The 24,844-nt window shown below is 36.4% G+C and overlaps 1 protein-coding gene and 1 non-coding gene across 3 annotated transcripts in view; both read right to left on the bottom strand.

Annotated features, from left to right (window-relative positions):
- The window catches only part of PALS1 (protein associated with LIN7 1, MAGUK p55 family member), a 96,236-nt gene continuing 71,392 nt past the window's right edge, over positions 1-24,844 (bottom strand). For both annotated transcript variants that reach the window (XM_040477445.1, XM_040477444.1), the window contains exons 8-14: positions 19,429-19,612; positions 15,658-15,729; positions 15,235-15,306; positions 12,865-13,032; positions 11,744-11,946; positions 10,379-10,489; positions 1-2,892 (exon numbers count right to left, since the gene is read on the bottom strand). In XM_040477445.1, coding sequence (XP_040333379.1) covers positions 2,716-2,892; positions 10,379-10,489; positions 11,744-11,946; positions 12,865-13,032; positions 15,235-15,306; positions 15,658-15,729; positions 19,429-19,612 — 987 coding nt within the window. In that variant the 3' untranslated portion in view covers positions 1-2,715. The remainder of the gene's footprint in view (positions 2,893-10,378; positions 10,490-11,743; positions 11,947-12,864; positions 13,033-15,234; positions 15,307-15,657; positions 15,730-19,428; positions 19,613-24,844) is intronic.
- On the bottom strand, positions 8,570-8,676 carry LOC121032553 (U6 spliceosomal RNA). Its single transcript, XR_005791363.1, has one exon. It is a non-coding gene; the product is annotated as a U6 spliceosomal RNA (small nuclear RNA).

Below are 24,844 nucleotides of genomic sequence, written 5' to 3'. Positions count from 1 at the left end.
ACAACTTACTCAATGGTTTTATTTGAAATATAATTTTACTTTTGTTTTTACAAGACAGTGTGCAGTAGGACAACTCAAAATAAGAGTGCAGATACGAGATAAGAGTACAAAGGAGGATTAAGAATAGATGTCAAGAATGGTTACCTTTTATTAAGGCTAAATCCCTGGTTTGTATTTTCCATACACATTCAGAAAATTACATTCAAATTATTCCTTATCAATATTCCTTAGGCCATAAGGAAAAAAAATCCAGACATTACATTTTTCATATAAAGCAAATCTGAATTAGTGTTAAGTACTGTTTTCCTTTCCAGTTGTTGTGACTTATGAAAATTTAGCAAAGGAAGAGATTTCCTTATTTGAACTAATATGCATTTTTGTAGCTATTGATACCATTCTATAAGTGGATAAGACCTCTCCCACACTGGAGTCGCCAGTCAGAACCACAAGGGACAGGAAATGAACTGTGGCCACAGCAGTTGGACAACTGGGTGTATAGCAAGGTTTTTTGTTTTTTCTTTTTTAAGGAAGTCAAAAACAACTAAGTTTTCACTTTGTGTAGGGGGATGCTCTGTTGAATATCAACACAATACATCCATGTTACTGGGACTGAAAAAAGTTTGGGATGTGAACATTTCTATCCCTCTACCAGTGCTAATGAGATCTATAGGACTTCACTGACCCTCAAAAAGTATACTTTGACATGGCATGTGCCTTGGTAGGAGATTTGCTTTTAAAGCCTGCAGGCTTAGGAACTGGCACAAGAGCTACTTCAACTGCCACCATTTTAGATGTTAGGGCTGAAAACAGTCTTATGAAAAGCAGCTCAAAAAACTCCACTGTCTACCATAGACTACTTTTGCCTAAGGAATGAAAGGTAAACTGGAGAACTGAAGAGTTAAGTGCTAATATTCCTTGGTTTTCACTGCCCGAAGCTGGAGTGTTTCAGACCTGAAAAATAGTATGTGTGGCATTCCTTCCCTTAACCCAGGAATGTTACTTTCAAGATAACCTTTCCTTAGGAAGAATTTCCACATAAGACACATTGCAGCCAACTTCAAGGCCATGCAAATTTGAACAGCGAACGGCAACATAAACTATCTACATTTGTTCAAATAAAATTACACAGAAATCAAATACATACACGACACCAAGAAAAACACCTTAAAAACAATTGCTTATGTTAAATTAAGTGACAACTCCATGTTATTCCAGTGTTTAGCTTTGGGAACAGGAAATGCTGTAGCTAAAGTCATCATAAAAATAAAATCAAGACATTCACATTTGAGGTCATTTGACACACATCACACCATCCCTAAAGGCTTGAAAAGACTACAAAATAACTTTCCATGCCAATTACAGAAGTTAAAATTTAAAGCTACAGCTATAGAGATAGTATGAAAATCCCATTAGCTTAAACATTTATGGTGTAGCAAGCTGCTGCATTCTGGTCATAAGAGGCAGAACGTGATAGGATAAAAACCTGTTTCTATATGCTTAAGCGGGGCGGGCCGCGGGGGTGTGGGGGGGGAATGTTCAAATGACTTTCAGGTCATCCTTTCCTTGTGATCTCAAAGTCAATTGTTCTAGCATTTCCCCTTGGATATAATTTTATTCCAATGCTGAATGAGTGTTATCAATAACCATTTGTCAATCTATTAAATATCAGTATACAGTACAGCAGCTATATTCATCACAGAATTCCAGTTTCTTACCTATATGGCATAGTCCTCAAATTCTACTGTGCTCATGTATAAAAATGCAAAAACTGTTGAATGTGCTGTCTTCTCACGAATATGAAAAACTACTTGCATCATGAGGAAGAAACGATCAACAGTTTATGACCATCTGCCATTCATAAGTGTAACTTATACATTCTATTGTACTACACAGATTAAAGAAAGCAAGGTTATACAATCAGTTGTGACAGTTTTAAAAAGATCAGCATATGCTGTGTAAGTTTAACTAGATCAGAATCTGTTGAATGTGCAGTGAAATCTGATCCACAAAGTAGCTAAAAAACTGATGTTTCTAACGGAATGTTTTAAGAATTAAAAGACACACAAATGAATTCAAGCCTAACAGAGTAGCTTGAGACCAAAGTGGCACCATTTTTCTTACTTTTCAGGAAAACACATTTTTTAAAGTATCTCTACACCCAGTGTGGTGCTCCAGAGATCAACAGTCTCATGCTCCACCAACTGAGCCAGCTAGGAATCCCCAGGAAACGATTTCTGATGACAAAACCAGCCTTCTAACCAAATACTGTCTTGCCCAGTGCACAGAAGCACAGTCCCCATCCCCCCAATTCCCACAAAGTCCTTTAACTGTTAAATAGCATCAATATTTATAACTATGCGAGATATGGCCTGTTGGGTATAGTCCTACAAGTTTTTCATGGAACGAGGGCCAGGCAGAAAAGATTTAGTTAGGTGAAAACAGAATTAAAGTTTTTACATGGATAAAATGGAACTGGTCTGTTGAAAGCTTCCATTTAGAATCCCCAAAGGAGCCAAGAACCTCTGAAGCCATGTATACAGAATAACCGCTATGAACAAATTGCCTAAGGGGATTTTCTTCTCCCTAGTTTGAGATCAAAGAATAGCTTATTTGGCCTTCCACCTGTACTCAGGGTCTTGCTGAAGTATCAAGGCTATCTTCCTAGTGGTAGGCTGCCAGATCAGGTCCAATCACGCCACAGAACGGATGTTTCCCTCACCTGAGCCAAGTGGATGGCACCCACTGAGGTTCAGTATCGAGTTTGTTAATTAACCTAAGCAATTCTTGATAGGCTTTATCAAGATCTGAATTCACAATTGCCGTGTCAAAGTAGTGCCCATTGTTCTGCTCCATCTCTCTAGTCTTCTCGATGATTTCTCTCAATTCTTCAGGCTGTAAAAAGAAGACAAAAACAGGTAATTCCGTTAACAAAATAGACGATGAGTCAGAGGTGACTCAAGAACAAAAAATGACCTTATATTGCCTGCTGTCTCAATATATGCAACTTCAGGAGCTCCTCCTCAACCCTGTCTTGGCCTCAGTGATTTCCTTTGCTCTGGCACCAATTAGGACTCATACTGAATTATTTGGAACACAACATAATCTGTACTGTTACTCAGGTTTTCAAATATTTCTGTCTTACCCACTAGACTAGAGGCTTCAAGAGCAAAGACTGTTACTTTGAATTCCCTACAGACCTTCCTTTTCAAGCATTTTAGGGCATTATAAACTTTCCCTAAAAAATAACATCTTTTGTAATACAGAGTGAACCCTTCCAGTTGAAGCAAGGGTGGTAGGACCCAAAATGCCATCTACTCTTGGCTTTATAAAGAGCCACTGCCCTTTATATCTGTTCGGCAGGGTAAATAAACATCAAGGGAAAAGAAAAGGATCAACAGAGTGGATATCTTTCTATGAAAACATTGGTCAACCCAAGATTTAATAATCTAATAAATGTTTACTTGCCTTTAAACTGCTTCTGTATTTTCAGTACACAAAGGAGGTCTTTAAAGATGCAAAAGAAGTATCCTAAGAAGAGTTTCAGAAATGATATAGAGTAGGCTACTTTAAAATACTGGGTAAAGGAAACAGCTGTTTCATATAGATGAGCCTTAGAGATAAAGCTAGGTGCAAAACTTCTTCAGAATCCTCTGGATTACCAGGCACATGTGTTCAAGAAAGTAAAACAGCACCCAGATCACCCCTTGTCAATGAAGAGAATTAAACTCAAGTCCAAATGTCTCAGATATAAAAGACACACCAATACTATATTGGACACTCAATGCAAAACAACTTCTATCATTCAACTGGTTGAACTTCTGTAACAGTAGGAAAACCTATTAAAAATATGACAGCTCTGGCTTGTCCTGCAGCAGTTTCTTGTGTGGCTCTCTAATTTTCATTCTGGAATGTTGTGCCTCTGGCTGTGGTACACAGAATCCTTTGTTTCCTAGGGGATTCTACTACACCATGATAACTAAATACACTGTAACATTCTTGCTAAAATTTATTCTACTCAAATCTCAGTATTATTGAAAGAACATTCCAGAACTCAGAATCTAAATTTTGTGGTGCTAGAGCTGAAATGTAAAACCCTACATCTTACGAAGATTCACATGAACAATCCATCTGTTTTTTCTTTATCAAATTTAAGACATTATTTTGTCCTTTGCCAAAATGGCATCTACCATTTGGTACTTTTAATTTCCTCTTATTTTTCAAATAACAATTTATAACTAAGATGAAACAAAATGTTTTTGCTCAAAAAGTTTTGGACTGAAAAAACTGGCATAGGAGTTTAGCCCTCTCAGACCCCCATTCTAGCAGGAATTCAGAGTACAATCAGATTAACTGATTATTTACATTCTGCATCCAGGGAGGAACACCATCACTTTCCTGACTGGTCCATGTGGACTTGTTTTTGCTCAATACTTCTATCGTATGAGTGATAAAAAGCACTACTAGAAATACCAAAGGAGATAAAACATAAGTGGAATAAAAAGGCAATCAGATACACCACCCTCTATACATTCTAACCATTACATTTATGGAACATGCACACAGAACTGATGTTGGGTCATAAAAATAAGGCTCAAACATTTTTGAAAGGCTACAGTGTTCTTGGACCATAATGGAATTACAAATCAATAAAGTATTTTTTTAAATCTCCAAATTGGTGAAAATTACATTCTTCTAAATAACCCATGTATTAAAGAAAAGGACAAAGGGAATTAGTATTTCTGACAAGATGATAATGGAAAAATTACCTCAAAATTTGTAGGATGCCATTAAGTAACTGCTTAAAGGGATTTATAACTGCCTATTAGAAAAGAAAGATTTTAAAATCTAAGTTTTCTTCAGGAAACTAGAGCAAGTGCAAATTAAAGCCAAAGTAAGTATAAGTTAATGAAATGAGAGACCGACAATAAAGAAAACTAACAAAGACAAAAGGCCTCTGACTCTGTTCTTTTTCTAAAGTGTTTGGTTATTCTTTTTAATTTCCATATAAACTTTAAAGTCATCTTTTCAGAAATTTTTTTTTCATGTTTATTTTTGAGAGAGATAGTGTGAGCAGGAGAAGGGCAGAGAAAGAGGAAGACACAGAATCTGAAGCAGGCTCTAGGCTCTGAGCTGTCAGCACAGAGCCCAATTCAGGGTTTGAACCCACGAACCGTGAGATCATGACCTGAGCCAAAGTCGGATGCTTAACCAACTGAGCCACCCAGGTGCCCCTGAAATCATCTTTTCAATTTCACAGAAACATCTGGGATTTTCTTTTTTGATAACACTTTTCTTGAGATACAATTCATTTATAATTCACCCATTTTAAAATGAATGATTCAATCATTTTTAGTATAGTCACAGAGTTCTGCATTCAACAGCACAATTTTAGAATATTTTCATCATCCTCCCACCCCAGCCAAAAAATCCATACCCCTAGGCAGCCACTCTCCATTGTCTCCCAACCCCCAGCCCCAGGCAACCACTAATCTACTTTAGGTCCCTATAGGTTTGCCATAAAATGTAATCATACAACATGTAGTCTTTTGTGACTGGCTTCTCTTATAATGTTTTCGAGGTTCATCCATGATGCACCATGTAGGAATACTTCATTCCTTTTTCTGACTTTTTTGAAACTTCTAAATAAAACTGCAGTAATCAAGACAGTGTGTAATTAGCATAAATACAGCATGGAGTCCAGAAATAATCCTACCCCACTCTCCACTATATATTTGGCCAGGTGATTTTTTAAAAACATGCCAATTGAATTCAATGGGAAAAAGGACGGTCTTTTTCAAGAAATGATGCTAGAGCATCTGAACATCCACATGTGATTAAAAAAAATAATAAAAACAAAAACCACCAAACCAACACCATCCTTACTTCATACTAAAACAAAGACATTTTAGAGATTGTAGACCTAAGAGTAAAAGCCAAATACAAGAAAGCTATTACAAGAAAACATAGGATAAAATCTTTATAATCTTGGAAGTAGGCAAATATTTTTAGACAGTATGCAAAAATCATTAAAAGAAAAATGAAAAAGAGTGCTTCTTTAAAATTAAAAATATTTTGAGAAAATATTTCCAGAATATATAAAAAAAAATTTACAACTCAATAAAACCACCATTTAAAAAAATAAGACATGGGGCGCCTGGGTGGCACAGTCGGTTAAGCGTCCGACTTCAGCCAGGTCACGATCTCGCGGTCCGTGAGTTCGAGCCCCGCGTCGGGCTCTGGGCTGATGGCTCGGAGCCTGGAGCCTGTTTCCGATTCTGTGTCTCCCTCTCTCTCTGCCCCTCCCCCGTTCATGCTCTGTCTCTCTCTGTCCCAAAAATAAACAAACGTTGAAAAAAAAAAAATAAGACATTTCACAAAAGAATATACTTAAATAACCACATGAAAAAATACTATCATTAGTCATCAGGAAAATGCAAATGAAAACCTTAATGATACTTCACACTTATTAGAATGGCAAAAGTTGTTGACAAACCAACAAAAGCGAAAGCTGGTAAGATGTGAAGCAAATGGAACCAAAGTGGGAGCAAGTAGAACCAAACTGTTTTAAAACAGCTTTACAACTTTATACAATTAAAATATACACTCACCATTTGATCCAGCAATTCAAAAAAACCCGAAAACATCCATATCCACCAAAAGACTGAATATTTCAAGCTGCTTTAATCCCACCAGCTCAAAATTGGAAACAACCCAAACGGTTTTTAACTGATGAATGAACCAACTGTGATATATTTAGCTCATGGTATACGACTCAGCAATATGTAGGTATGAACTGTTAGATGCAACACTGATAAATCTCAGTAACACTATGCTAATCAAAAGCCAGATGCAAACTTAAATATACACTATGGTTCCACTTAAATGAACTGCTAGAACAGACAAATCCACAGTCACAGAAAGGAAATTAGTGGTTGCCTAGGGAAGAATGGAGGGGTATTAACTTCAGAGAAGCATGGGGGCACCTGGGTAGCTCAAGTAAAAATCTCGTGGTTGTGGGATGGAGCCCCACATTGGGCTCTATGCTGAGCATGGAGCCTGCTTGGGATTCTCTCTCTCTCCCACCCCTTCTCTTTCAGAATAATAAACTTTTTTATTTTTAATTTATATAAAGAAGCAGGAGAGAATTTTCTAAAGTGATGAAAATGTTCTAAATCTTGACTGGCATGGCAGTGACACAGCTATACATTTTGCCAAAACTCACTGAATTATACAGGTAAAATATATAAAATAATTTCAATAAAGTTAATTTTTAAAAATTAGAAATTTCTCATTAGAAAATCAAGCATACTGTAAACTAGTAAAACATCTTGGTCCTGATTAAGTTCTTCACTTAAAAATATGTATAACTGGTATCATTCTAGACCTTACTCAATTTGGGATAGCTAATTCAAAATAAATAATAGGATAAATAATCCCATGAGAGCACTCCAGACCACCAACCCAAAGAAGGTTGCCTAACATGTTCTGGAATGGTATACAGATAGCCCTTTGCACAATACTGAATCCTTGGAGAAGAAAAAACTAACAAAAAAGTTAAGTGTGCAAATTAGAAAATTGAAAAATTAGGCTGAACAAGTAGGATAAAGTCCACTCTCGTCCTTAATATCCAGCCTTTTCCTTAAGCAACCATGGTATTTCTTCTGGTCTACCAAAGTAATTACTGGGCACTAAGTTTCATAGAGTATCAGTTTTGTTTTCTTTTTTATTTATTTATTTATTTGTTTGTTTATTTATTTATTAAAAAAATTTTTTTTCAATGTTTATTTATTTTTGGGACAGAGAGAGACAGAGCATGAACGGGGGAGGGGCAGAGAGAGAGGGAGACACAGAATCGGAAACAGGCTCCAGGCTCTGAGCCATCAGCCCAGAGCCCGACGCGGGGCTCGAACTCCCGGACCGCGAGATCGTGACCTGGCTGAAGTCGGACGCTTAACCGACTGCGCCACCCAGGCGCCCCAGTTTTGTTTTCTTTATTGTGACCCCCTCAAGAACAGCCAGTGACCATGTCTCATTTTTTTGGGTATCATCCCAAGTGCTAAGAACAACAGATACTTTGACTCTATTAATTAATGAACTTAACAATTATGTTGCAAAAACTGAAAAAAGGGTGAAACACTACTTTAACCAGATAGCCTACTTTAAAGATTGCCTAAAGAAAGCAACCAGAATTACGCTCATCATGTAGGATGAGAAAGTCCTTGATTGTCTATAGCCTAAGACACTGAAAAATATGACCTTCACATATAGATTGAATAAGAAACATAAGCAGACCGAGAACGGGAAAAGATATTATCTTGGGGAGGAAGAAAGAGGGCTGGTGGCTATGGTGTATAGCCAAGAATCAGGAAAGGAGTGATGTTATGCTTTTAATGACTTTTTTTTTTTTTTTAAATAAATGTTAAAAAAAATTTTTTTTTCAATATATGAAGTTTATTGTCAAATTGGTTTCCATACAACACCCAGTGCTCATCCCAAAAGGTGCCCTCCTCAATACCCGTCAACCACCCTCCCCACCCTCCCAACCCCCATCAACCCTCAGTTTGTTCTAAAAAATACGGAATGCTTCACGAATTTGTGTGTCATCCTTGCACAGGGGCCATGCTAATCTTCTCTGTATCGTTCCAATTTTACTATATGTGCTGCCAAAGCGAGCACGCTTTTAGTGACTTTTAAGGATATTATACAAAAGTGTGACGATGTGTGTTTATGGTTTTTTTTTTTTTTAATTTTTTTTTTTAAACGTTTATTTATTTTTGAGACAGAGAGAGACACAGCATGAATGGGGGAGGGGCAGAGAGAGAGGGAGACACAGAATCGGAAGCAGGCTCCAGGCTCTGAGCCATCAGCCCAGAGCCCAATGCGGGGCTCGACCTCGCGGACCGCGAGATCGTGACCCGAGCTAAGTCGGACGCTCAACCGACTGAGCCACCCAGGCGTCCCTGTTTGTTTTTTGAGAGAGGGCATAAGTGAGTGAAGAGCAGAGAGAGAGACACAGAAAGAGAGAGAAGCCGGGCTCGCCAGCGGCTTGTGTTTTTTACCTGAAGCAGGACACAAGCTCATCTGACATGGGACTCGCACTCACCAACTATGAGATCATGACCTGAGCTCAAGTCATATGCTTAACGACTGAGCCACCCAGGCACCCTGTTTATGGTTTTTAAGGAGACTTAGAACAAATGAAATGAGGAGACTAAATGATTCCTCTGTAAAACAGAAATATTTAAGATATTTGGGGCATCTGAGTGGCTCATCAGTAGAGCATTTGACTTTGGCTCAGGTCATGATCTCATGGTTCCCTGAGTTTGAGCCCCCCATCAGGCTCTCTACTGTCAGCACAGAGCCCGCTTTGGATCCTCTGTCCCCTTTCGTTTTGTCCCTCCCCCACTCACACACCCTCTCTCTCAAAAATAAGCATTAAAAAAAAGTGGGGTGTGGGGAGTGCCTGGGTGGCTCAGCTGGTTAAGCATCCAACTCTTGGTTTCAGCTGAGGTCATGATCTCACACAACTTGTGGGTTCGAGCCCTGTGTCAGGCTCTGTGCTGACAGCGTGGGGCCTGCCTGGGATTCTGTATCCCTGTCTCTCTCTGCCCCTCCACCCTCATGCTCGCTCACTTTCTCTCAGAAATAAACATTAAAAAATAAAAAATTAGAAAAAATTTTTTAAAAAATCAGCAAAAAACAAGGGAAAGTACTTGTTACTTTGATATAGTAAGTCACTTGACAGTTCATTTCACATATTTAAACAAAGTCAATGCTTTCTGATTAAGTACATCAGTATAGTTTTATTACTAACGATGTTTAGTAAAATGTGAACTACCTCAACCATGTCCAGCATCTAAAATAATTAAAAAAATTTTTTCCGTTTCAGGTCATTTGAGAAGACCAAAGGGGGAAGGCAGATAGAACATAAATTTCAATGAGAAAAAAGAGAAAAAAGAAGAGAAAATCAAGAGCACCCAAGTCGGCTCCCCACATATACAGAGTATGTAACAAAGAAAAGTGGGTAATCCCTAAGAATCTGCTGAGTACTTTTTTCTTTGGGGGTAGAAAGCAGGGAGGTCACATAATCTCTATTGGAAATAACAGGGACCCATGTAAAGAAGGTTAAGGAATACCAAGAGTAACCACACATTTGGGATAACAATAGAGACTGTGTGGGGAACAACAAGGGAAGTCCCTGCTTTGGAGAGCTGTCACAGTCCAGCCAGAAACAACAACAGAAATTTTGGGAAAAGTGACAGGGCTCAAAGAATAATCAGTTTGAAAGCTCAAGCCGATGTAGCTTTTAAGCACTTGTGACATATTAGGTCATGACTCTTTCATGTTTACTTTCAGTGGAACAGTACAACATTATTACCTTTGGATTCTTGCCTTCCTTGGCCAATAATGCACGAAGTCTCTCTTGTGAAGGGGGTGCAATGAAGATAATATAAGGTTTCAAGTCTGAATTCCGGAGAGTCTTCAATGACTATTAAAAAAAAAATATTTTGGATCTTTATAATAATTTTCATCATTTATTTGCTTCCCAGTAATATACTCCAAATAATATCATTAAAAAAAAAAAACATTGCCTATGAATGTTTCCAAACATCTTTGTAACAATTCACAATATTTTAAGATCCTACCATTCACTGTAAGAATATATTATGTACCTATGCAACACACACACACACAAATTAGCTTGCCCTGTTTATATAATGAAATAAAAATGACACTGAAGGTATACAACTATGTGATGCTAAAATATCCTCTAATAAGATCACATAAAGATTATAAATAACCATATTCAAATTCCATTTTGGAGGAAGTAGAAATAAGCAGTAATGTTATTGGGTGCTGGGAGCTAAATACAAGCAGAATATAAAGAAAAATTTCACACACATATATAAAAAGAAGTTCTGGAAAAGTACACCCAAGAAAAAGCAGACTGAATTAGGAGATTGTGGTTTTCACCCTGCCTTTGCCACTGCATGACTGTGTGTTCCTCAACTGAAGCACACTGTCTAAACAGGGATTACAGGAACATGCTTTTTCTATCTAATAACATTATTAAGACAATACGCTTTAACTACCCTAAGTTCTTTGATAAATGTTTTCACCCAATTTAACATTAAAGAATTCTGAAGGCATTTAGTGAAAGCATTTATACTTTCTTTAAAATGTTTTTAATGTTTATTTTTGACAGAGAGAGACAGAGACAACAGTGTGAGCAGGGAAGGGGCAGAGAGGGAGACACAGAATCTGAAGCAGGCTCCAGGCTCTGAGCTCCAAGCTGTCAGCCCAGAGCCCGATTTGGGGCTTGAACCCAAGAACTGCAACCGCAAGATCATGACCTGACCTGAGCTGAAGTTGGACGCTTAACTGACTGAGCCACGAGGTGCCCCGCATTTATACTTTTCTTTTTTGTTTTTTTACATTTATTTTTGAGACAGAAAGAGACAGAGCACAAGTGGGGGAGGGGCAGAGAGAGAAGGAGACAGAATCCGAAGCAGGCTCCAGGCTCTGAATTGTCAGCACAGAGCCCGACTCGGGGCTCCAACTCACAAACCATGAGATCATGACCTGAGCCAAAGTCGGGCACTTATCCGACTGAGCCACCCAGGTGCGCCCCTGTACTTTTCTTAAATCAAATGTTTATAATTGAAATAGTAGAGACTAAGTTCTTTTGTCCACTAAAAAAACAGATGACCAGTGGAAAAAATAGTATGAGAACTTTATTTACCTGTGTACGAAGACTTAAAAGACATATTTTGCCAGAGTTGATCACTTGCCGTACAGAATCTATGCTGGTTCCATACAGATTCTTCTCAAATTCACCATGTTCAATGAACTTTCCAGCTGCTATGTCTGCCTCAAATGCTTGCCGTGAAACAAAGTGGTAATCTCTACCAGCTACTTCGTGGTCTCGCCTACTCCGAGTTGTATCTAGGCAAACAAAATCAGGTAAAAATAACGGGCATGGATCAGAGTAAAGATGGGGGATATTTCTGCTAGTCAGGAAAAATTTTAATTTTGTAATACAGAGGAAATGTAAAATGACGAACTGAGGAAATGTTAAGAGCCCATGTGTTTAACACTGACTGGCTTTATTTCTAGACTGAGAAATGAACAAAAATGTGGTTTTAGTATCTTAATAATAGTTATAATTGCCGTAACACATTTTATGCTTACACTTTAAATTGCTTCTTGCATTTAAACACTACCATTTTTTTCCTAAAGTTTATTTCCATAAGATTAGGCACTGTGTAATATTTATTCACTTCCTTACCTATTTATTATTTACTTATACTATTTAATTTTAAGATACAGCTTTTTTTTAAAAGTTTATTCATTTTTGAGAGAGACAGAGCACGAGTAGGGGAGGGGCAGAGAGAGGAGACACAGAATCCAAAGCAGGCTCCAGGCTCTGAGTTGTCAGCATAGAGCCCGATGTAGGGCAAGATCATGACCTGAGCCGAAGTCAGACACTTAACCAACTGAGCCACCCAGGCGCCCTTAGGTACTATAAAATCTTTAAACAGAACTTCTGTGTTCAGACATTCGGTCTACATTTCTATCTTCTGCATCAGTTTAAAAAACAGAAGCTGATTCCATATTGAATAGGGAATCGTAAGAAACCCAAATTGAAATTCATTTAGAAAGTAATTAGTACCACAGGAAAAATGGAAATTTCTCAATAATGACTATCTTGAGTTACATATTCTCAAAAGATTTGATTAAAACAAAGTTCCTCTTTTCTGGGAAAAACTATTTTTGATGAACTGGATGAAAAATTTCCCTCCAGTTAGGTTCTAAGATAGAAAATTGAAAAGCACAGGAAAATGAGAATGCATCCAAACTTACGAGGAACCGCAGATGCAAAGCGGTCTTTTTCCTTGTTCATGAGCCTCTGACGCAATTCATTCTGGCCACAGTTCTGTGGACCAATCAGAATGATAGGTCTTTTCCTATTTGCTGGCTGATGATAAAGTGACATTTCCTCATAAGTTAAGATCTCTTCATTGTCATAATCTTTGAAAAAGAAAAAGTTAAGCCCTTCAGATAGAATTATTGCCATGTAATAAAAATGTACTCAAATTTTCCAAAAAATTGGAGAGAAGACACTTTATTATCATTAAAAATGCTTAGCTTTTTGGATCAAGATAGTAATAACTGGGTAGGATTATATGAATATTTTCCAATGTGAATATATACTTCCCAGGATACTACGAAAATAAATCAGACAATATACTGATCTTTCTGGAAGTGTTTACTGCTCCTTATGCTTCATAGTTTGAATGTTTTAATACAATATAACTAGACTACTTCTTATGTAAAATAACTAGTTTGCAGTCAATACTCTGTCAGAGGGTGGGCACCAGGGGATAAACTAATGAGAATATTATCTGCCATTTTTGTAAAATGGAGATAATACTTCACTTAGAGGGTTGGTTTAAGGATCAGACACAATATATATGCTGAGCACAACACCTGGTACTGACAAACATTTACAAATAGTAGCTACAACTAGTGTTATCAGAGAAAGTAGGGATACTTTTCTGTGATTATATAACTTGAAATCAGATCATATGTGTGCTATCCGAACTTGGAATACTAACTTGAGGTCACGATTCAAGATGTATAAATTGTGAAAGGTGGGGTAACATTCCTAAAGCCCATAACCCAGATGAAATCAGAGCTGTCAAGTGGTAAGAACAAAGGCAGAGAACTAGCAGCCTGCTATCTTCTCACTCCTGTTCTCACTCCCTGACGGGGAAAGAGCACCAGATATATGGTCACACTTGGCTGTAAGTTCCACGGGGTCAGGCAATCATTTTAGTCTTGCCAGTGCTTTGCACAGAGTGCAGAATAGGAACCCAAACTGTCTAGATTCGAGCTCAGCTATATATGCTTTAAGAACTAAAGCAGATTTTTAATATTTGAACTTGTTTGTTAATCTGTAATCTCAAGGAATTTATTGTGAGGCCTAAATGGATGAAAGTATCTAAAGTATATAGTTACTACCCCTGGAATAGAATGGTTATTATAAATGACAGTTATTATTGTAGAAATATAATTCCTGCCTTTCCCAAAATACTTTACACTCTGAAAAATCTGAGTTCTTCCTTCTAACATGTACAATCAGACTGTGGCAGCATTTTTATTTATAAAGACTTAGTTTATAGATCTGTAAGCTTCAGATATGCAGGTTTTCTATAATAGCTATTAGAGCTGAACCAATTTAGTATGTTTCAAAAGATGCAGAAACATATATTACTTACCCAAATATAGAGCAAAGGATTAAAAATTCAATAAATCTTAATGACATAGTGATTTAATTAGCATTATGGATATTTATTTTGGAAAAAAAATTTTTATTAAAGTAGACTGAATCTCTTTTAAATAGAAATTTTCAATAACCTATGTTATTTTTGTGTTTAATTTATGCTACCTAAAAAAAAAAAACTCAAGATACTGAGAGAATAATAAGCCTTATAAATTGTATAAGAAGTTAAGGAGTGCCTTTGCTTTATTATTTGGCTTGTTTCTGACATGAAGCAAAGCAGAGGGAGAAAATTCTAATGCACGTTAAGGACCAATGAAGAAGGTAACAAAAAGCAGTAAATGAGGTTGGGTTTATAAAAATTGGATGTGGAAACTGCCGAACTAAGGTAGTTGGTGCCTAATAGAGAGGCAACAGCCATCACTCAGGTCCAGCAGACTGCTGTCACTTGTGAACACAAACCCTGTGTTACTAGAGCCTTTGATGTGTAGAGAAGCTACACTTAAATTTTTTTTTTTAAATCTTAGTAATAAAACAAAACAAAAACACTCTCCTTTTGTGCCTGACTCAGCCAACAGGTAGCAGGCTCTGTGGAAGGGTTGTCTTGGTGACATGAGTTACTGTAAGCAAAATACTCATTTGGAGGCATGTATTAATTTTGCAAAGAATTTAAGTAGGAAAAACAGGAATCTATCAAACACTACATAATGCTAAATTGTACTTTAATTTTTATGCCAGTTTTTCTCTAAACTCAAAACACTGCATTACTCATAGGATTCCAAAAGAAAATAATTTCTGCTAAACGACTTTCTTAAGCACATATGTTACATTAAGAAGCAAAATAGGACTAATAGTATAACTCCCTAAAAATAGCAGTTTAATTTCTTTCAAGTGTTAGATATAGACCTCTTTGAGATGTAAATCCAGCTATATCTTAGAGGAGAACTCACCATCATTTTTATTTGCATTATATAAAACCTTTTTCCTCTTCTTTTTATTCTTCTTTGCACACCATAGTTTTCCTGTTGAACAATCAGAAACAACTATAAATGTGGTACTTGTTTCCTTGAACAAAGCTATGTATTTCAAATTAAAGAACTGAAATAGTTTTCCATTGAAATTTATAAACACATATTACATTGTTCACAGAACTATTTTTCAGGGAAACAGTTACAATTTTCCATTAGTCTCACATCACAGACACTTTTTAATACTTAAATCTTGTCCTTCATTTAGAGTCCTAAGATAATCAGTTTTGCTGCTCATATCACTCTTACCATGAATACATCTTTCTTGACAGTTCTAACTGATTTAAACAGTTCAGATGGAGACCCAAGAAACTTCTCATTAATGTCAAATATTAAGTGTCCAACCTGATTTTTCTGGCTCCTTATCTTCCTCTATGGTTTGCTTCATAGCTTCCCTTTGCTGCTGAAAGCTTTTCCCTTAGTAGCAGAAAGAAAATAATTAGTATAATTAAATTAGTATAATTTAAGACAAAAGAATAGAAGGGTTTTTGTTTTTTTAATCAAGGGGAAAACACCAGAAGTAGCTCTTCACTTATATTCCTTTTTTTGGTTATGGTAACCTTCTTTTAATATAAACATATAAACCACAAAAGAAACAAACAGGCAACAATAATACAATCCATTATAAGATGTTTCTAATATGTCAAACACTAATGTTGGACTATGATCAAATGTAAATTAGAGGGTACATTATTTAATGGTAAGACACATATTTTAAAAAGTTCTTGTGAATTCCCCTCTGTGGTCTCAGTCTAAGAGATGGATTGTGACAAATAGTTTTCCTTTTCACTCTCTTTTCCTCAACATGCAATTTTCAACAAAACTTAAAAGTTGTATTCTCTGTATTCTAGCACACAGTAATGTTTTATGACTAAAAGTATTAACTGGCCTCTTTTCAGCATTATTGTTATCAGTAATAATTACTGATATTTATACATTATAACTGTTTGATTCTTTGGTTCAAGGTTTCTGTGAGTAGGATCAACATTTATTTGCTTTTCAAAGAACCTTCCAGCCCTTACCTCCCTACCCACTTTCCAGTGGTTCTTAGTAATCAAACCAGTTACTATTTATTTCCCTTTCTCATATACAAATGAAAAAACAAAAAATTAGACACAGAAATAACTGGATGGATTCAATCATAAGATATAAATATGTTCTAGAGATTACTGGGTTAACTCCCAAAGAATAGATCGTACTTACTTGACACAAAATTTTATCCAAAACAGAGTCTTTTTAATTTTTCAATTTAACCAACAAGTAGCATTTGGAAAAGGTTTTTCTGAGGGGAGGATCACCATAAAGTAAACTAAAATAGTAGTAGATACCATTTGTTTCCAGTTACGATTTCTTATCAGGCCCCAATTGACAGATTTTTATGCGTAACACTGATGTTTTTATGAAGCATTATTTTCTGAATTTACAGGTGAGGTAGCTACACCTCAATGAAATTAAATGATTTACTGAAGACTCAAAAGGAGCAGAATTAGGATTCAAATTCCTATCTCTTACTCTCCAAGACAGTGCTCTTTTCATGGTACTATGAAACCATAACATTTTATTTCCTCTTTTTTATGTTTTCCTCCCTTCAATGGAATTGACTGCTCTTTCTTCTCAATAACTAATAATGTATAATGAGATCAGTTTAATTTTAGATCATGTAGTAAAGAATCTGTGATACATATGGAAGACACCAGGCTATGTGCTGAGGGTAGAAAGACATGAAACTCAGTCTAGTTGGCAGAATATATTCCCTTTTAAATCTTCCTGCCATCATATGAGAGTATGTCAGCTATAATTATAAGCCTCCAAATGTTTAAAGTATTAAGTTTCAGCCTCACTATCAACCAATCCTAGGACATGTTTTACTAGAATATAGTATCTTATAATAGAAGATAAATAATAAACCAGTGTTAGAAAATTTAATAGTTCAATTTTTACAAAGCTTTCATTAAGCATTTACTATGTAGAAAGTACTACGTTGGATCTTGGTTCTGGATCATTTAAAATTATCTCAAATTAAAGAAATTAATTCCAGGAGGTCACTTTACAAAATAATATGTGAACATTCACCATTTGAATTTAAGATACTACTCAATGTATTCCCTTGCATTTATTCTTCTCAATCCCTTTTTCTTCACATATACATATGTACATATATATGTTTTAATCATTTTTTTACTTCCACCTTTCAGCTACCAATGATACAAATAAATGAAAAACATTTCATTCTAAGTTTTTCCTTTTAGAATTAAGATTTTAATATAGGCGGCTTTCAAAGTTTTTGATTTTCATCTTGTTTTCAGAGATCTACCTTAAAATCAAATGTATTTTTTTTGAAAGATAAAAGTGGTTTTACTTAAAAAACTTGGACTAGAGTTCAACTTTTTAAATTTTTATATCTAGTTTTTTTTTTTGTTTCAAGCCAAGGATTCTTGGAAATCAATAAGCAAATTCCATCTATGTTGGCGTAATCTGCAGAACTCAGTGTATTTCATAAGAACAAAAGCAAAACCATTAATACTGAGTCTGATACACTCAAGAAGCATTAAAGATAACCAGGTTATCTTCAGGAGCTATACAGACTGCAATGCTAGTAAAAACAAGTAACTATGGTGATGGAAAATTTTAGAGCACTAAAATTTTAAAGTAAGTAAAAAAGAAATAAATGTAAGTATCTGATGTTAACAGATTTAGAAAAAATAAGGAGCAAAATAATTTTGATCAGTTACATATTAAAATGTTTAAAAGCATTATAGTCATGTACTTCTATGGCACATTTTTATAGTACATATGGATGTAGACTGTTGTTATGACAGCAGACATTAAGGGAAGGTAGACAATATGACTTCTTAAGAAGTCTTCTAACAAAACCATCATCAAACTCAAACTAAGGTGGGTTCATTTATTTGTCCTATAAAAAAAACCTTACAAATGATATCACTGAAATCTCCTTGGTGCATCTCTATACTTTTAGAAACTCAATACAATCAGTCAATATACTCTAGTTCTAAATATTTATGGGCTAAGGCTGGCATGATGAGAAGATATCAAATTGATATTTGGCACGAGCACTAAGTAGAACATGATGGCTGCTCAATACCGCAGGATTTCTAGAGGAACATCTCATGTCTGTTACTGTGAAGAATCAAGGGTGTAGCATCATCCCCTGAAGTTAATATAAGAAGCCCATTCCTCATTCCTTGAAATATGACTGAGTATAGACAAAATCTGTTTTCAGCTTTTGGATTTTAAAGCAGACGGTTTGTGGCCTTCTGTGGTTTTATACACATAGACTCAACTGCATGAAAAAGTAACTACATCCGTTTTTAAAGGACATGAAAAAGTGAGTTCTTCTCTCTGAAGCCTTATATTTTAAATATATTTTTTTTAAGTTTATTTGTTTTTAGAAAGAGTGAACAGGGGTGAGGCAGAGAGGGAGAGAGAGAGAATCCCAAGCAGGCTCCACACTATCAGTGGCAGAGCCTGACATGGGGCTTGATCTCACAAACTGTGAGATCATGAACTGAGCCAAAACCAAGAGCCAGATGCTTAACTGACTGAGCCACCCAGATGCCCCAAAATGATTCTTTTTTAATTTTTAAAAAAATTTTTAAAATTTATATCCGAGTTAGTTAGCATATGGTACAACAATGATTTCAGGAGTAGATTCCTTAATGCCCCTTACACATTTAGCCCTTCCCCCCTCCCACAACCCTTCCAGTAACCCTGTTTGTTCTCCATATTTAAGTCTCTTATGTTTTGTTCCCCTCCCTGTTTTTATATTATTTTTGCTTCCCTTCCCTTTGTTCATCTGTTCTGTGTCTTAAAGTCCTCACATGGGTGAAGTCATAAGATATTTGTCTTTCTCTAATTTCGCTTAGCATAATACTCTCTAGTTCCATCCACATAGTTGCAAATGGCAAGATTTCATTCTTTTTTATTGCCGAGTAATACTCCATTGTGTGTGTGTGTGTGTGTGTGTGTGTGTGTGTGTGTGTGTGTGTGTGTATACACATACCACATCTGCTTTATCCATTCATCCATCGATGGACATTTGGGCTCTTTCCAAAATGTTCTTTTAAATATGTACTTTATACTATATTGTCTTTTTACCTGGAACAAGCCCAGCTAGAGGTTGATTATCTTCGTCCCCTTCTCTATAGGCTTGCCACCAATTTGGATCTTCTTGACTGATGACATGAAGTATATCGCCTTTTTGAAAAGATAGACCTAACTCTCGACACGGAACATAAGGGTCATCTGAGGGGTCATAGTCAAAATGAGCTTTCACATGGATCTAAAAGATAAAAAGGGTAAAAATCAAAACAACGGTAATGATGAAATGGCAACACAAAATATTCAGCATAAATATAATCAAAATGTTACAATTTTATTAGTGCAAAGCAATTATGAGTTGAAAGAAGGGAGGTTTAGTTAAGTAACTGCAGTATTTTCTCAGGCTTGTTTTCTTCAATTAAGTTCATCACTCTGTTGATTACAAACATGTACTAGAGTACAAACAACAAACAAAAACTGTATAAAAGTATGCACAGGACTGCACTGTTAGCTGCTAACTGAGCCTGAAGTGCTAAGGGGCCTCAAAGGCTTGAGAGAAGCAGAAGGAATGTAACTGAGACCCTTTCCCCCTCTATTCCTGACCTTTGAAAACAATGACTCTGCAGTAAGGTATGTAATTTCTAAACCACTACTATCTAGAAATGTGGACTAACCTCACCACATCTGTCACCTATGCAGGAGAGTGTCAGTTTCCCTGGTGCTGTTACCCTTCTTGAATACACTGTCAGTGCGACTGTGCCTTAAACTTCTCTCAGTGTTTCTTTTAAAAGGGATCTGTTTAGGTTCAGAAACAATCACACCCCAAACTGCTAAAATCACCTAAATCAAGTTTATAATAAATTCCTGTGTATTCTATTTGTAGGCTTTGAAATTTAACTAGTTGTACGGTTATAATTTTTGCTAACAATTTTTCTGCATATCAAAAAAATGTGTTACACTTGCAGCATTAAAGGTAGGTAAGAATTCACATGAATCTTACTGAGAGCTAAGTTATTCCTATACTATTTCCTCCAATATACCTCTGTAAGATGTAACAAAGTTGTCTTAATTTTAATAAAGTAAAAAGAATTAATATTAATATTCTCTTTAACTTTCCATTATAATTTTCATCCAGCCTGGTTAAGTGACATGTGGCATTTCCAAAATCTGTAAGAAGTCCATTTTCATCTAATGAAATCCAGCACCTATATGCAATGAGTGTTTCTGCCCCATAGAGGTTAAACTTCAGGTTTCAGCTCAATGAGCCAAGCAACTAATTGACAGCTTAAGAATTTTATTATTCGGAGTCCTTTTCTATCCAATTGTTATTGCCTTTTACATCCTCACCATAATTGAGGCCACCTATCATAAAAATAATACTGGTCTATTTCAAGAATTGTTTTATGAAAGTACAGTATCTTTTTTCAGCTCCTAAAACACAAAATTGAGTATTTTCAATGATGATGGATATATGAAATTTGATAAAACACTTTCTAAGTGATAAAAATAAATTTTTTTTTTCAATGTTTATTTTTATTTTTGGGACAGAGAGAGACAGAGCATGAATGGGGGAGGGGCAGAGAGAGAGGGAGACACAGAATCGGAAACAGGCTCCAGGCTCTGAGCCATCAGCCCAGAGCCCGACGTGGGGCTCGAACTCACAGACCGTGAGATCGTGACCTGGCTGAAGTCGGACGCTTAACCAACTGCGCCACCCAGGCGCCCCCTAAGTGATAAAAATATATCTCTATCTATCTAATCCATCTCCCTCCATAAGGCATAACCAAGAATCCTCATGAAAGTAACAGCCTCTTTCAGAAATTATGCTTGAGGGTGTCTTATTTTTATAATTTCAGAAAAATATTTTACTAACTACTATATATAGGAAATGAGAAAATCCAACTCCCAATATAAAACTGGCAATACTGAAATAAAGCAAATGATCCAGTTAAAAATGCAGAACTTACATAGCTAGTCTGCTTTTTTGGGGTTATCTTTTCATGGATGTACTCTGTAAGTTCAAATAGTACACAAAGTCATAAATGTATGGCTCAATGAATTCCACAAATGAAACATACCTGTATAACCAGCATGCAAATCAAGAACGAGAATATCACCAGCATGCGAGAAGCCCTGACTCCTGTACCTTTCGGTCACTAACCACTCTATGTCCTCCAAGGGCAAACATCATCCTGATTTCTAGAAGCATAGATTAGTTTTCCCGGTACTTTGCTTCATACAAATGGAATCACAACGTACACACTCTTGGATTAAATATGGTTAAGAGACCTCTTTCATTTGGACTGTGTTCTGCTGCATTCCAGCTAGAGAGTGCCCTAAAGAGCCTTACTGTTAATGTGAAAACAGAGTTTTAACACCTTGAAAACTCTGCCAGGTAAAACCAAAAATAAATTTTAGAAAGTTATACAAAAGTGGCAGAGAATCAAAACACAGTTGAGACTTTGATTAAAGAGATTATACATACAATTTATAACCTTGGCATAAAATGTAGGATAATCTAGAAGTCCCTGTCAACTATCCCTGTCAACCAACCTTCCAAAATCTGCTTAAATTGTTGCCTTTTTAGCCAAAGAGTCTTAGGAATCTAATTATGGAATCACAGGGATTATTTAAGGAGGTATAGAGATTTTTGTTATCAGGCTTTTATTTTAGACATCTAGGAGATCAGACTAATTTGGTCACCTGACTGACGATTTTATCAAATAGCTTTCTGAAAGCAATACAGAGCATGTTTTCAAAGTGTTCTGCTAAGATCACTTGCCTAGAATGTTTATCAAAATACTAAATTCTTATGCCACATCTCCGACTTTGACTCTGCATTTTAACTAGGTTCCTCGGATAACTGTTACACACATGCCATTTAAAATGTACCCTAGTGCCTGGGTGGCTCAGTCAGTTAAGCATCCAACATCAGCTCAGGTCATGATCTCATAGTTTGTGATTCGGGCCCTGTGTTGGGCTCTGCGCTGACAGCTCAGAGCCTGGAGCCTGCTTCAGATTCTGTCTCCCTCTTTCTCTGCCCTTCCCGCGCTTGTGTGCTGTCTCTCTCAAAAATAAATAAATAAGCATTTAAAAATGAATGAATGAATGAATGAATGAATGAAAGAAAAAGAAAGAGAAAGAAAGAAAGAAAGAAAGAAAGAAAGAGAAAGAAAGAAAGAAAGAAAGAAAGAAAGAAAGAAAGAAAGAAAGAAAGAAAGAAAGAAAAGAAAGAAAGAAAGAAAGGTACCCTAAAATCTTAGGGAACTACTACCCTAAGGGAAACTAATTAGACCACTGTGGAGGCTGTATCTAGTTCAACGACCTTTGCCAAAGTCCAACAAAATCAGCCAGAGATGCTTTTCACTCTACTCCTGCCTTGGGGTCACCCCTTGACCATTCAGATTTAGCTGGTTTGGAATGGGGCCTCTCTTTGTGTAGGCTGAGGAAGAGTACAGAGGGGAAATGCTTTGCTTATGTGACAAGTTTATCTAGAGCTGTATACAATGTACCCTAAAATTAAGAGCAAAGCAAAAAAAAAAAAAAAAAAAAGCAAAGTTTTTTCACAACAGAGCTTGACCATTTGGTTGAGTTAAAGTCTGAGCATTGCCTTGCCATACTCTATGTGACTTCTATCCATATATTCTACCGATCAACTCTTATCAGTGCTAGAAGGTATCTCCATCCATTTTTCCTCGCCAGATCCTTTAGTGGCTATTTTTTTTTTTTTACCATACAAAGGAAAACAAAGCCTTTTCAAAATGGAGAGATGCTGACCCTTCTAGAAGACTCCAGGGTTTAACAATGCTGCAATATCAGTACAATGTATCTCATGATCAAAATATTGTTTGGTTTCAAAACAAAACAAAATCTTGTATTTATATACAATTACCTTCCAGCCCAACATTTTTCTCTGGGCCTTTTCATAGTACCTGTAAACTATTCACATTCGAAGTCCTAATGATGGGGATATGGTAAAGAGATAACAATTCATCAATTCATTTACATCTTTCCTAAGGGAGTCCATGCTCCAAAATAATTTTTCTTTGTAATTTTTATTTCTGTATTTCTTATTATAGATTTATCTTGAAGTTTTAAAATTATTTGTGGAAGAGAAAAGAATGAAAGTCTATCTATCTTCCTTTAGCTTTGGCCTAAACTCTACCCCTTGCTCACACTGTAAAATTAAGGGCAGCATCAAGAAAAGCCTTTCCAGTGTGTTATAACAGTTTCCAAATTCCTCCTCCAACCCTAGATTCCTCCTCTCGATGCCACTCAAGGATTATCTTTGTCTGCTTCCATATTTTATATGAGAAGTTTTGGGTATCTGTGGGACATCCAGAAGTTGTTTAATAGAAGGGAGACAGAAATATGAACCTTAGAATAACAGCAAACTTAACACAGCAATTGCCCTAACTTGAAAAGGGATGTCCATCTAATATACACTGAAATTTCATAAAAATCTTAAATTTTTAAAAAATGTTTATTCTTGAGAGAGAGAGAGAGAGCAAGAGCGAGAGCATGAACGGGGGAGAGGCAGAGAGAGAAGGAGACACAGAATCCAAAGAAGACTCCAGGCTCTGAGCTGTCAGCACAGAGCCCGATGTAGGGCTCAAACTCACAAGCCGTGAGATCATGACCTGAGCTGAAGTCGGACGCTTAACCAATTGAGTCACCCAGGCACCCCAGTATTCATAAAAATCTTACTGCATTATAAAATTCCAGATCCTCTTCCAAAGGAGAGAAAAAATTAAGATGAAAATTAGAGAATACATTTTATACTTCTTAACAGAAAAGTAAATACATTTGACAAAGGCAGTTCTCAACTCTTTAAAAACTGTGAACATCCTTAATCATTTTTTTTTAAACTGTAGAATTTCTTGCAAACACATAATACATATAAACAGACTGCTCCCCTGACCTGCTCTCCCCACAGTAAATACAACTATAGCCCAGATCTCTCCTTAGAATTACAGACTGATACATTCAATTCTATGTACTCAGTATGTCCACATGAATGCCCTTCAACCTGGAAAATGGACCTCTTCATTTTTCTCCCCAAATCTATTTCCTCCAGAATTCCCTTTAGTAAGCAGAACCACTATCCACTCAGTGGGTTATTCAAGCATCCTTGCTTCCTCTTTTCCTCTCTGCATTCTTTACAAGGTCTTGCCATCTCTACTTCTAGAACACAACCTGATCTATTTTCTCTATTGCCACTGCTATCATCCTAGTTTAAGCCATCATCATACTTTATAATGATTTCAGTTTCCTAAGTCTCCTTGCTTCCCTTACTGGCTCTACTAATCCAATTTCCACACAGCGGCCAGATGATTTTTTTTATGTGTATTTATTTTTGAGAGTGAGCATGAGTGGGGGTAGGGGCAAAAAGAGAGCGGAACAGAGGATCTGAAGTGGGCTCTGCACCAAAAGAAGAAAGCCTGACATGGACCTCAAAGTCACAAACCATGAG

The sequence above is a fragment of the Herpailurus yagouaroundi genome, unplaced genomic scaffold, assembly GCF_014898765.1.
Source record: "Herpailurus yagouaroundi ecotype Mexico unplaced genomic scaffold, PumYag 141, whole genome shotgun sequence".
NCBI lineage: Eukaryota > Metazoa > Chordata > Mammalia > Carnivora > Felidae > Herpailurus > Herpailurus yagouaroundi.
The sequence above is the reverse complement of the archived record's forward strand: the minus strand, read 5'-3'. Positions and strand labels throughout refer to the sequence as shown.